A 14688-nucleotide genomic window follows, 5' to 3' on the forward strand; every position below is an offset into this window, starting at 1 on the left:
AATGATCTCTACCTTCTTTTTTCCACCAAAAAATCATGATTCTAATCATGCAGCTTATAGCTGGTAAAGTAATTTGTAAATTATCTAACATTAGCAAACTGTTTCCGAAAATTTTTATCAAGGAATGTATAGAGGGAATAAGAAGGCTGATTATTCCCAACAAAGTTACCAGCACTCGAAAATTGCACATTAATTTCTGCCGAGGATTTTGTGCGACCTTAGGCCAAAGTCCGATCAAGTTTAATGTAAAACGGTTTAGTTTCACTGCCCATTCGAAATCTACCTGCGGAAACGTTGATAAATACAAAGCTCATAATATAGAAGGATTATACAATTTCTATAACGTACTGAAATACATTCTTAATTAGAGTAAACGGACTGTGTGTAATAATTTAAAATAAAATATCTTTAAAAACTTCAATTCAGTTCTGGTTAGTCATGCAAGTTTAAGGATTATTCTAGAAATAATAGATAATTATTAAACAAAACAGATTGATTTCAAGTTGGTGTAGTTAGATATAACTAACGTTGTTACACAATAGTTCGATATGATCATAAGAAACATAATTCACTGCACAATGCGATAATCTAGACTTTTTGTTAATGGTGAGCAAAATAACATAGATTATTATCATTATTATAAGTGATACCACTGCTTGCATACAATTGCAAAATAAAATACGTCATTAATGTTCTTTCACATACAATTACAATAATCAAAACAATGAGCACCTTGATATCCGTCATATTTCGAACTTTCCATGTTCAATGCTATCTAAAGACTGGCGTCTCTCCCTCTTTCATGAATCGACGTTACCTCCTATGCCGCGAAGAGCATTTCTTGCGCATGCTTATACCACTTTTCGAAAGTATCGAACGATCAACTTGTAATAAAGTATTTTAAATATTCTGCCTCTACCGTCGTTACGAATTTTCATCAAGTTTCTAGCATCAAAACATGCGCGAATAAAAAAAATTGCACGATAACAAGTGGATATGCTTGATGAAAAAACGTACATAAGTACACAGTTATATACCAGGCTTCTATACTTTTCTGCTGCTTATACATATATTCCTTATAGGAGGGGACTGTATAGAGCTTATCATGCATTGTTCTAATGGTGTTAATTTTTTACAATAAATTTGCAAAAATTGTATTGTTTGTTTTTTTAGTATCTTTAATATAATTGTTATTAAATAAATGGCTAGCTTGGCCAAAAATTCATGAAAAAACAGGTACATCTAAATAACGATTTTCTTAAGTTTTTTATTTAAATTCTATATTTGTACTATTACTAAGAAAATTCTCAGTTTTTTCTACTCAATTAATGCATTAAAATATATTGATTTGTAAATGACATATTAATAGTTGTAGCATAGTTGAACTATAGTTTTCTATAAAAATTATTGCATAATATAGAAAAAAAATTTACATTTTTCTCACTTTTTCTATCATCTTCTCATTGTGTATAAAACGGATATATAACCAACTGATGTTTTTACTAACTGAAATATATATTTTTGATAATAATATAGTTATTTAACAATATAAGTTTAATAGATAAATAATGTGAGGTTTAAGATTATAAATACATGAAATAAAAAATTTAAATTTTATATATAAAACCTAATACGGATTGCACAATAAACTTTAATAAAAGTTTAGTAATGCCAACCGAGGTTTTAATATGATACTTATAATTTAACATGAAATTATCTTACACTGCAAAATGTAGCCATTGTAACAGGAGATATTTTTCCAGCGGTGAGATAAATTGGTTTAGAGTTTCTTGTCATTAAGATCAACAAATTTTCTGTGATTTGTGGATCCATCGTGTACCATTTATTACTGTATGCAGCATAATATATTTTATTGCACTTGAAAATATCAAAAACATTTTTAGTTATAAATTATTGAACAAAACACATAACTAAATAAAAGTTCGTCATTATCACATGGTAGTTTATACAATTAATTATGCGATGTTTAATTTATATTATTTTTGTGACTAACCTGGGCCATCAAAATATCGCCAAGAACGCAATATAGACACATATGTCCAAATAAATTAAAAATTGTCAATATAAAAAATACCAAGCGAGAGATTGATAAATCATTTCCTTCGTCGAATAGCTAATTAATTTATATTATATGTGTATTTATAGTATTTTGTATAAAGTATAATATTTTGTACAATTAATATTATTTTAAATATTTATAATAAAAATCTTTTAAATATAACGATGATTTAGATATTACACGTATTAGTCATTTTTTAATCTTAAAAATTATTTAACAAACAAATTTCAATCTTTAAGCATTTGGACACTTACGGTAATTATCCGAAATGCGTAGAAAGCGAATAATATTGCAAAATATATAAATAAAGAGAGGAGTATTATATTATATGTATCTTCAATAACATCAATAGCTCTATAAGACATTTTGAATAGTTTATTTAATCATGCACTTTGCATGAATATTTGTGTATATTTCCTTATAAATAACAAACCTAAGCAAACGGATATGCTTTATAATGCAGCACCTTAGCATTTCGTGATCATTCATGTATTCATCCAAACGTGTCAAACGATTTTTGAGAATGTCTAACTGACCGGATATATGAAAAATCAAAAGACTCAGAAAATTATCTATTCCAGTGTAGACCATTAGGGCGATAGCTAAATAGATAGCTTGACTAATAAATATTAATTCGTATTGCGGCCTTTTAGTTGTATCGTAAATATAGTTTTCTATAGGCATTGGTCTCCCTGGATCAGTAATGTTAGAAGTCATTCTTATTGACATTCCAAAAGCAGGCGGTAAGACGAGAAAAGAGCACTGCATTCCCATTATGCAGTAAGAGCAAATAATAATTGTGCGTGCAGTTTGCGCTCTTTGAATCATTAAACATCTTTCTTCATCATTTATTGACTTTATCCAATCCTTCGAGATCATATTTATAATCGGTACTATAGCTTAAAAAATAAACAATTTTATGCATATTTTACAGCATTGCTAAATTAGAATATATTAATTTCAATCCTGAACAACAAAAGCACAGAAATGGAGAATCTGCAATAATGTTATTGGTTACGCGTATTTGTTTCAAGAAATAATATTATAATTATACATTAGTAGAAATACCCCAATATTAATCTATAAATATTATTACACATAAATAAATGCCATTATTTATGCAAATGTTAAATATTTTATTTATCTATTTATATAAGTGTATATGTGTTTATGTACATATATACTTGCATAAAATGAATATAATTTAATTTTATAGGTACAACGTAAACTATAAACTGTAATATTTTTATATGCAAAATAATAACTAGCATAATTAAATTTTATTTAAAAAAGTTTTTTGTATAGATCGTATTTTATTTTATTTTAGAAATCATACATATACATATATATAAATTTTTTTGTGTAAATAAAAATAAGTTAATAATATTAACACAATCCTAAATATCCAATTTATTTATATATTTATTATGCATTTATAACTTATATATGTAATTAGAACCAAAATGATGGTTACCTTCTTTTTTCCACCAAAAAATCATAATTCTAATCACACAGCTTATGAGTGGTAAAGTAAATTGTAAATTATCTATCATGAGCAAAATGTTTCCAAAAATTTTTGCCAGGGAATGTACAGAAGGAATAACAAGACAGAACGTTATTCCCAGAAAAGTCACCAACACTCGAAAATTGTACAGTAATTTCTGCCGAGGATTTTGTATGTTTTTGGGCCAAAGTCCAAGCAAATCTAAAGTGAAACGATTTAGTTTCACCTCCCATTCAAAATCTACCTGCAGAAATCTTGATAAGTCTGAAGTACATTAAAAGGATTACACAATACAAAACATACACAAAAATATAATTACAATTAGATTAAAGATTAAATATATAAAAAGTTACTTAACAGAATACGTGAAGTAACTTTTAAAATAAAATATCATTGAACACTTTACATTTGATTAATACGAGTTTTAAGATTCTTCAGGAAATAATACATAACTTATAATAAAAGTCATAGACTTCAAATTTTGTATTAAGATATGGCTAACCTTGTTACAATAAATTAATATATGTTAATAAGAAAGACAATGTGCAGGTAAAAGCAATCTAAAATTTTTGTCAATACTGAGAAAATAAGACATAGATTATTATTATAAACGCTATCATCGTTTGCACACATATTACTAGTAAAATACTTTCCTTAAAATGTTTTTCAATTATAGTTACAATGATTAAAACTATAAGCACCTCAGTATCTGTCATATTATGAACTTTCTACGTCCAATGTTGTCTAATGACTGACGTTTGTTTCACTTTCATAAATCGACGTTACCTGTTGCGCAGCAAAAAGCATTTTTTGCGCATGCTTAAAATACTACTTCTCGAAAGTATCGAACGATCAAAACTTGCAACAAAGTATATTAAATATTCTGCCTCTACTATAATCGTTTCACATTTCCGTCAAGTTTCTAGCATTGAAACATGTTCGAATAAAAAATTGCACGATAATAAGTGGATATGTCTGACGAGAAAACAGCATGTGTTAAGTACATCAGTTATATTCGCATGCTTCTAATCCTCTGTTGCTTATAGTAATAGATCATGCATATAGAACATATCATGCATCGCTCTTATTTTTTTTTAATAATTTTGCCAAAATTATTATTGTTTGATCTTATAATGTAAATTCTTCAAAATAAATATAAAACGTAAAGATCAAGTTATTATATTAGAATAACTTAAAACAAGTTAATAAATTGATTATTTTTACGGTTTCAAACTTTATCATGTATTTCTCATAGTAATGTGTGTGTGATGAAATTAAAAGAAATTTTTAGAAAATACCTTATGAGTCACATATGATTCACTAAATTGTTCATTAGAGTGCAAGAAATATTTCAATATGAAGTTAAAAGTAATTATGTATTATTTGAAATTCCTACTTTAGTCATTGAAGAATATGTATATGTAGTTTTGTTAAATAAAAGTTTAGATAATCTCGACATTACAGAAGCATTTTTATTTGGAAAAAACTATGTTAATTACAAGGTATCGTCTCAAAAGAAAACACAGGCGAAATCTTCTTAGTCTAAAAAACGTGCAGTGTTGTATTATATTTTAGGTTAAAAGCAAATTACAGATATAAAAGTGTAGACAGCGCTCATGCTGTTGAATCTCCGTGCCGCTTGGCGGCCCGTAAGGGGAACGACTTGAACTGCAAAAAGCGCCGCTTATTCCAACAGGTATTAATACTTGCATATTATTAAGCAATTTTTTAAGAAAACAATAAAGTAAGAACTATCTTACACTATTGTTTTCTTTAAAATTGCTTAATATTAAAGAAAGTTTAGATTTATCTTACTTTATTCTCAGCTTTGTACTTAGTTTTTCATTGTATGTAAAACGGATATATATCCAACTGACGTTTTTACTAACTGAAAAACACATTTCTTAGTACTATATAGTTAAAAAAAATATCTCTGAATAATTATTAAAATTTAATGTAGTAAACAAGAGAGTAAAATAAAACAAAAGATTCAAATTTTATCAAATAATATAAATGGTTGTATGAAATATATTGTAAAATTTTTGTGTCAAATAAGTTTTAATGAAAAAATTACTGTCGAACATTATAATATCTTACACTGCAAAACGTAGCCATCGTTAGAGGAAACATTTTTCCAGCAGTCAGATAGACCGGTATGGAGCCTCTTATCATTAAAAGTAGCAAGTTGTGGGTTATTTTTGGATTCATGGAGTACCATTTATTACTGTATGCAGCGTAGTATATTTTATTACACTTAAAAATATTTAAAGTATTTTAGTCGAAAATTATTACACACTTTATCTAGAAACTGAATAAATGTTACTTATTAATTTCAATCAATTAATGCACTTGTCAGACTTATAGTATAACTTTTCCATTCTATAAATACTTTATTTCAGGATTAATTTATATTTTTACTTTCATAAACTTACGTTAAATTTTTGTGATAGCTCAGCAAATGAGATTAAACAAAGTCATCAACAATTTAGTTATGTATTATATACAGAAAGTATTAATAATTTTTTGTACGTGCGTGACAAGTATTAGAATTAGTAGGTACGTCATGTATTATATTAAATATTTCTTGCATAAATTAATTATATTATGTAGCATATATTGCATATATTTATTATGTTTATTATATGAAAATTTACGTGACTTCTACAACAAAAGAGAAAAATTCGACTAACCTGGGCAACCAAAATCTCCCCAAGAGCACAGTGTAAGCACATATGTGTGAATATATTGATTACGGTAAATATAAAACATATCAATTGAGAGAATGATGTATCAGTCTCTTCGTCAAGTAACTAATAAATTTATAGAATAAGAGAAAATATAAGATGTTTTAAATATTAATATTAATTCAGATGTAGATTCAGATTTGTAATAAAAAATTATACAAATAGAAATTTCTTAGATAGAACATAGAAAATACGTAGTATATTTATCAGTTATTTTCTTATTTTAGTTAAGAATTAATTTATTAATTCAAATAAGTCTTATAGAAATATAAAAAAATTTAAAATACTTACAGTAGGTATCCGGAAACCATAAAAAGCGAAGAGTATTGCAAAATATACGAATAAAATGAGAAGGATTACATTATATGTATCTTCAATAACGTTAATAGCTCTATAAAAGGTGGTCCACGTATTAGATATTTACAGATGGAGTACTGATTACATATTTTATGTGGATTATATTAATATATAAATATCAAACCTAAGCAAACGCTTGTGTTTTATTATACAATTCTTTATCTCGTGGGAATTAACACATTTATCGAAACTTGATAAACGGTTATTGAGAATCTCTAATTGGCCACATATATGGAAAACTAGTAGTCCGATAAAATTATCGATTCCACTGTAGGATACCATGCTGATAATAATATTAATAGATTGACTAATATATGTCAGTTCATACTGTGGACTGTTTGTTACATCGTAAATGTAATAAGTTTGTAGAGGCAGTAGTCTGCCTGGATCAGTAATGTTGTTTGTGTCTCTTATCGATATTCCAAAGAAAGGTAAAGCGATAAGATAAAAGGCTCCTGTTCCCATTATGCAATAGGAGAATGTAATAATTATGCGTGCACTCCGTGCCCTTTTGATCATTACACTTCTGTCTTGTGCACTTTTCACCTTTATCCAATCTTCTGCGATCATATTCACGACTGGTATGATAGCTTTAAAGAATGTGAATATTATAAACTGCGAGAACACTTAACATAATTATTGAATCGGAATAAGGAACAATTACAAATTTAAATATAAACAAAAAGTAAGAATCTTTTTTTTGTTTTTTAATAAAAAAAAACAAAGTTATTGTTATGTAAAAAACAGAATTAAATTTGTAATATGTGATTTTTATTGCTCATTAGCTCACTCATATTATTTATATAACTGATAGGCCGGTATTCATAGTCAGATCTTATATATAAGATCGTCTTAAGTTTATCTTTAGATATTCCGTAGTCAATGAAACGAGTCGTTCAGCATCTAGAGACGATCTTGAATAAGATCTGACTATACTACCAGCTTTATATATATATATATATGGGGCATTCCACGTTCCACGCCAATTCGCAAGGGGTCAAACTTCAAGATATTCAAATTTTTTACTTTATTAGTTTAAAATTATTATTATAAAAATTTGGAGTAATTTTTTTCTTAAACTATAATCTAAATAGCGTATTTTATGTTTAATGAATTTTTTTCTTAGACATTGTCTAATAAGCGAAAAAATTCATTAAAAATTTTGCAGTCTTCATTTTGCGCAGGCTCTATTTCGGAAACGCTACATTTATTATAGAAACGATCTTACAAAAGTATAGTACTCGTAAAGACCTGTTAAAAAACGAGCAGCCATCAAAAATAATAAGGTCGAAGTTTGACCCCTTGCGAATTGGCGTGAAATGCCCCATATACATATAATATCTTGCCTAATATACAATGGCATATATGCATATATTTTTTTTGTAATTTTTTAAAATATATTTTCATATACATAATGACTAATGTAATTGTATTGTGTAAAAACGTTTGTTTTATTTTAAAAAATAAATAACGTATAGTTATTTTTAATGTAAGAAACACACACAGCAAGTTATGATTTAAAAAGTTCAAAAAATACATTAATATAGTTTGTTCTTTATATACGTAGAAATGGAATATATACATATATGATTGATTCCATTTACATAAATAAAATCAAGTTATTTTATAGAATATTGATATGGACTTTTAAAATATTATATATATGTGTGTACATTATAATTATAATACAATATATAAATTATGTGCGTCCATAATTATAATTTAGATATAGATAATCATAAATAATGTCTACCTTCTTTTTTCCACCAGAAAATTGCGATTCTTATCAAGCAAGTTGAAAGTGGTAGGGTGTATTGTAAATTATCTACCATTAATATAATGTCTCCAAAAATTCTTGTCAAAGAATGTACAGTAGGAATAATAAGACAGAATGTTAATCCCAGAAAAGTCACTAACACTCGAAAATTGCACATTAATCTTTGTCGAGAATTTTGTACAGTCTTAGGCCAGAGCCCAATCAAATTTAAAGTAAAACGATTCAGTTTTACTGCCCATTCGAAATCTACCTGTAGAAGTCTTAGTGAGTCCGAAGTTTATAAGATTGTTTATTTTCATTCAATTTCTAACACACACAAGTAAAACCACAGTTAATGTGCAAATATAAAATATTTTTTAATAAAATGCGAGAAAAATAATATTTAAAAAACACCTCACTTTTTAATAATCACGCAAATTTAATGATAGATATAAAAAAATAGAATATGATGAATAATTCCCTCCCCCAAGAAAGATCTTATGTTAGATGTAGTTAATGTTTTGTTGCAATAATTCAATAACTTAATCCGAAATATTATTATAGTAAAAGCAATAAAATAATTTAAAACTTTCAAATACTATTATTAGTCGTACACATGGTAATGAAAATTCTTATATATTAAGATTTTCCCAATAACAGTTACAACGATAATAAACACCTTGGTATCCGTTATATTTTGGACTTTCCATGTCGAGTGTTGTCTAGAGACTGACGTCTGATTCTCCTTTATGAATCGATATCACCTCGTATTCAGCAAAAAGCATTTCTCGCGCATGCTGAAAATAATAATGCTCGAGAGAGGCGAATCAACTTGTGACAAAGCGAGTGTATTAAATATGCACCCTCATTTGAAGTTTTCGTCCCTTCAGTATTGACGATCGCATAAAACATTCGAGAGCAAAAAATTTCGTGACAAGTGGGTAGGGAGAAAAACAGTCGTATGTACCCATTATTTTCCTACACTTCTGTAATCGGCTATAACTTATATACTTATAACTATAGTTAGAAATAAATTATATGTAATATACTATTAAAATATATTCGTTGATGACAGCTGTAATAATCTGTGCTTATCTCATCATATCGTATCTTGTAAGAAAACTACATTTTATTGTATTAAAGATAAAACAAGTACTTTTTATAATACCTATACAGTTTTACTTTCTTAGTAAGAAATATAACTGTAGTTATCTACCGTTCGTTTTTATTACTTGATAACAAATTTTGATAGGCAACATTTTGGAGATTTAAAAAAATTTGAAAATTAGTAAGTATCATTTTTTTGTTACCGAAATCACCGTTATTTGAAACAGTATACTTCGGAACAGCTCTGTATTGTTCATTTACCATCGAAGAAGATGGTTCGCCAGTACAGTCCATAAGGCTAAACTTAACATCGTACATCGTCGACAAGGACGCAAATATTTGAATTGTAATTATATTTCGAATAATGTTTGATTATTGACATTGAAAACTTGGATAACAGTGAATTAGCGTAGTTTATATACTTATGTTATATTTCCACATATACGTACACAGTAAAAAATTTTGTGTTAAATTTAACACATTTCACATGTCCCAATTTATCCACTAAAATTTGTAAAGGGTCTGGGGTCCGCTGGACCCCGGATGGCATTTAAGGGTTAATATTAATTTAACATAGAAAAGTTAAGTAACACAACAACGATATGTTAAATCAACATACAACTGTGTCAGAAATTTAACACAAAACTTTCTACACAGGAAAATTTTAACACAAATACAAAATGTTTTTTACTGTATAATTAATATCAAATAGTTTAATATTTAACGGATGGATTTAGTTCGCAAAAAAAATATGAATCTTTTTGGATTAAAATATATAGAACTGAGAGTTTAATTCTAAATTATTTTGCTTTTAATTATCTAATAGAAATACATTTCCATTAAATTATGCAGTAAAATTTATAATTTATTTACTAAAAACATTTTAATATTTACACCATTCTTAGTTTATTGCATTCTATAAGAGAAACATATTATTAGAAAAACTTTAACTTTATCTCACTTTCCTAATAACTTCTCGTCCTATGTAAAATAGATATATATCCGACCGACGTTTTTAATAACTGAAAAATATCTTTTTAGTAATAATTAATAATGCAATAAATTTATAATCACACGAAGTTTTGAGATATGTATGTAGTGTATATATAAGATAAGTTATAGGTATATGGAGGTGTAAAAATAAGAGTGGTGTAAGTCAAATTTTTAAAAATATTTTCTCGTGTGCTGAGATGCAATTTATATATTTTAGAGATTTCATCTATGCACACGAGAAAATATTTACAAAAATTTGACTTACACCACTCTGGTTTTTACCTCTTGATATAGATATGCATAAAGTATACATAGAAGCAAAATATATATAAATTATTAAATTATTGTATAAAAATATTACTAAAATTACAAAGTTATTGAAATGTTTTTGCCACAATAATTATAAAACACTAAAATATCTTACATTGCAAAATGTTGTCATTGTCACGGGGAACATTTTTCCAGCGGTGAGGTAAATTGGTTTAGCGCCTCTTATCAGCAAAAATAACAAGTCTTGTGTAAGTTTTGGATCCACCGAATACCATTCATTACTGTAAGCTGCATAATATATTTCATCACACTAAAAAGTTTGAAAGTTTCTTTAGATAAAAATTGTACGCATTGTTCCGTAATAAGAATAATCTAGCTATATTATATTAAAAAGTGATTAATATTTTCATTTAAACTGTATATTAATGTACTTTATTATTTACATAAATAATAAATGCGATAAATTATTAATTTCTATTTTCTAAAAGCTTACATTAAATTGTTTACAATATTTAATTTAATATAAATGATATTAAATCATGATAAGTATATTTCTGCATAATATTTTGACATTAATATTTATTTTTGTTATGCGCTCATGCATGATAAATATTTAACTATATTGTGCATTAACACAAACATTTTTCTTAAATGAAATCATATTGTAATATAAGTGTAAATCTAGATACGAAACATAACTTAAACAATGTTTATGGTAAAAATAAGAATGCAACTTACTTGGGTCACCAAAAATTCACCCAGAGCACAATATAAACACATATGTCCAAATAAATTAAAAATCAGGGATACAAAATATACCAAGCGTGTGAGTGATAAATCATTTCCTTCGTCGAATAACTAATTAATTTACAGAATGCATAAGAACATACAATTTATCACAATTAAAATAATTTCATATATGTTTATCACAAAATATCTTATAAATACATATAGTAACAACTTAGATATCATTGCGTCAGTAATTTTTAATATTTACGTTTTGTGTTAAAGATTAATTAATAAGCAAATTTTTCAACGTTTGCACACTTACAGTAATTATGCTGAAACCGCAGAAGGCGAACAGAATTGCAAAGTATGTAAATAACAAGAGAAATGTTATATTATACGTATCTTCTATAACGGCAATAGCTCTACGAAAGACATTCTGTGGATTAGTTACACCTGGAGAACAAATTGTACATTTCCTAAGTAGCAGAGTTATGTCAAAAGACAACACAGTGACAGACTATTTTGGTCTACTATTATAGATATCGCTGTGTTGTTTTTTAACGTTATTCTGTTGTAAATACGGATTTCATATATAAATTACATATTTTTCGTAAATATCAAACCTAAGTAAACGAATGTGTCGTGCCACACATCTCCTTAACATGTCGTGAGAATTGATGTATTTATCTAAATGTGTCAAACGATCCTTGAGAATGTCTAGTTGGCCGGATATATGGAAAACTAGCAGCCCAAGAAAATGATCGATTCCAATATAAGACATAATTGCGAGAACTATGTAGATAGCTTGACTTATATATGTCAGTTCATACTGCGGTCGTTTTGTTATATCGTAAATATAATGGGTTTGTAGAGGCATTACTTTGCCTGGATCAGTAATATTGGGCGTCAATCTCGTTGATATTCCAAAGATCGGGAGAATGATAACAAATAAGCATGCTACTCCCATTATGCAGTATGCACAAGTAATAATGATGCGTGCAGTCTGCGCCCTTCTGATCATTATATTTCTCTCTTGCACATTTTTTGATTTTCCCCAATCCTCAGCAATCATATCTATGATTGGTATGATAGCTTCAAAAACGTCAATATTGTATATTTTAATGCACAATTAACAATATTAGAATAGAAACTATAAAAAATTGAACTGTCAGCAATAAAAAGTTTAATAAGATAGAGTTGAAGTAAAAACAATTATCTTTTATTATAATATCTTTTTATTTATTGTTAAGACGAAAAACAGTATAAATAAGTGACAAAACCAAAGTTTCGTAATTTCAAATTAGAGATTATTATAATTTTATTACACAATTTCGATATGTATATCTCTCATGTTAATCATTTACAGTTTAGAGTTATAGCAGAAAATTGCTTACCTTCTTTCTTCCACCAAAAAATCATGATTCTTAAAGCGCAACTTGTAGCTGGTAAAGTAAATTGTAAATTTTCTATCATTAGCATAACATCTCCATAAATTCTTATGAAGGAATGTATAGAAGGAATCAAAACGCCGAACGATATCGTCAGGAAAGCGACGAGTGCTCGAAAATTGCACATTAACTTCTGTCGAGGGTTCTGTGCGGTTTTAGGCCAAAGTCCAATAAAATCCAAAGTGAAACGATTTAGTTTCACTGCCCATTTGAAGTCTACCTATAGAGACCTGAGTAAGTCACAGCTCATGAAAAGTATCATAGGATCTTATGCATACATATAAACTAACAATTAATGTAAAACGTGTAAAGTTATACACTTAATGGAATGAATAAAATAGAATATTTGACAACTAATTTTTTATTAATTATAAAATTCAAAAATTATTTTAAAAGTAGTAGATAACAGATAATAAAAATCTCATATTTCAAATACCTATGATAATAAATAGCTAATGTTTATTACAATCATTAAATATGATAATAATCAGCATAATTTAAAAAAACATGATGCAATGCAATACATCATTTATTAACGGCGGTCAAATAAAACGTGGATTAAATGTCACTATCACATTAAATAAATATATTTTTCAAAAAGTTACTGTGTCCTTCAGTTAAGATAACAATCACAATAATAAGCACCTCGGTATGCGGTATATTTCGAACTGTTCATGTCGAATGTTGTTTCAGGACTGGTATCTATTTCTTTTTCAGAAAATAATGTTAACTCTTATTCAGTAAAAGTCGTTCTGCGCGCATGCTTTTATGCCACTTCTCGAAGGTATCGAACGATCAAAACTTGCAAAAAAGTATATTAAATATTCAGCCTCTACTATCGTTTCAAATTTCCTTCAAGTTTCTAGCATTGAAACATGTTCGAATAAAAAATTGCACGATTATAAGTGGATATGTCTGACGAGAAAACAGCATGTGTTAAGTACATCAGTTATATTCGCACGCTTCTAATTCTCTGTTGCTTATAGTAATAGATCATATAGAACATATCATGCATCGCTCTTGTGGTCTTAATTCTTTTAATAATTTTGCCAAAATTTTTATTGTTTGATCTTATAATGTAAATTCTTCAAAATAAATATAAAACGTAAAGATCAAGTTATTATATTAAAATAATTTTAAACAAATTAATAAATTGATTATTTTTACGGTTTTAAACTTTAATTAGGTATTTCTCATAGTAATGTGTGTGTGATGAAATTAGAAGAAATTTTTAGAAAATACCTTATGAGTCACATATGATTCAATAAATTGTTCCTTAGAGTGCAAGAAACATTTCAATATGAAGTTAAAAGTGATTACGTATTATTTGAAATTCCTACTTTAGTCATTAAAGAATATGTATATGTAGTTCTGTTAAATAAAAGTTAAGATAATCTCGACATTACAGAAGCATTTTTATTTGGAAAAAACTATGTTAATTACAAGGTATCTTCTCGAAAGAAAACGCAGGCGAAATCTTCTTAGTCTAAAAAACGTGCAGTGTTGTATTATATTTTAGGTTAGCAGCAAATTACAGATATAAAAGTGTAGACAGCGCTCATGCTGTTGAATCTCCGTGCCGCTTGGCGGCCCGTAAGAGGAACGACTTGAACTGCAAAAAGCGTCGCTTATTCCAACAGGTATTAATACTTGCATATTATTAAGCAATTTTTTAAGAAAACAATAGTGTAAGAACTATC

General features: G+C 27.4%; 2 protein-coding genes across 2 annotated transcripts in view; both read right to left on the minus strand.

The window, feature by feature from the left end:
• Positions 1-888, minus strand: part of LOC112463061 (odorant receptor 43a-like) — an 18097-nt gene extending 17209 nt beyond the window's left edge. The window contains exons 1-2 of the mRNA XM_025029231.1: positions 733-888; positions 13-283 (exon numbers count right to left, since the gene is read on the minus strand). Of these exons, the coding sequence (XP_024884999.1) occupies positions 13-283; positions 733-747 (286 nt within the window). The 5' untranslated portion in view covers positions 748-888. The remainder of the gene's footprint in view (positions 1-12; positions 284-732) is intronic.
• A 551-nt stretch (positions 889-1439) lies between these two features.
• LOC112463062 (odorant receptor 49b-like) lies at positions 1440-13001 on the minus strand. Its single transcript, XM_025029232.1, has 8 exons — positions 12935-13001; positions 12164-12632; positions 11863-11962; positions 11550-11669; positions 10966-11121; positions 2015-2134; positions 1723-1878; positions 1440-1506 (listed from the first exon to the last, which is right to left on the minus strand). Exons 1-8 carry the CDS (start codon positions 12957-12959, stop codon positions 1453-1455), a joined length of 1200 nt encoding a protein of 399 aa, XP_024885000.1. The 5' UTR covers positions 12960-13001; the 3' UTR covers positions 1440-1452.
• Between the last annotated feature and the right edge of the window lie 1687 nt (positions 13002-14688).

This window comes from Temnothorax curvispinosus, unplaced genomic scaffold (assembly GCF_003070985.1).
Source record: "Temnothorax curvispinosus isolate PA1 unplaced genomic scaffold, ASM307098v1 QBEX01013004.1, whole genome shotgun sequence".
NCBI classification, from domain to species: domain Eukaryota; kingdom Metazoa; phylum Arthropoda; class Insecta; order Hymenoptera; family Formicidae; genus Temnothorax; species Temnothorax curvispinosus.

What these genes read in the sequence shown, in the direction of transcription:
- LOC112463062 (XM_025029232.1), bottom strand. Translation starts at nt 12,959, where the DNA reads ATGATTTTTTGGTGGAAGAAAGAAG. An exon ending in GCGATATTTTGATGGCCCAG is followed by an intron (nt 1,879 to 2,014) that starts GTTAGTCACAAA and finishes GATATTTTCAAG; the next exon opens with TGCAATAAAATATATTATGC. An exon ending in CAATGGCTACATTTTGCAGT is followed by an intron (nt 1,507 to 1,722) that starts GTAAGATAATTT and finishes TATATATTTCAG; the next exon opens with TTAGTAAAAACATCAGTTGG.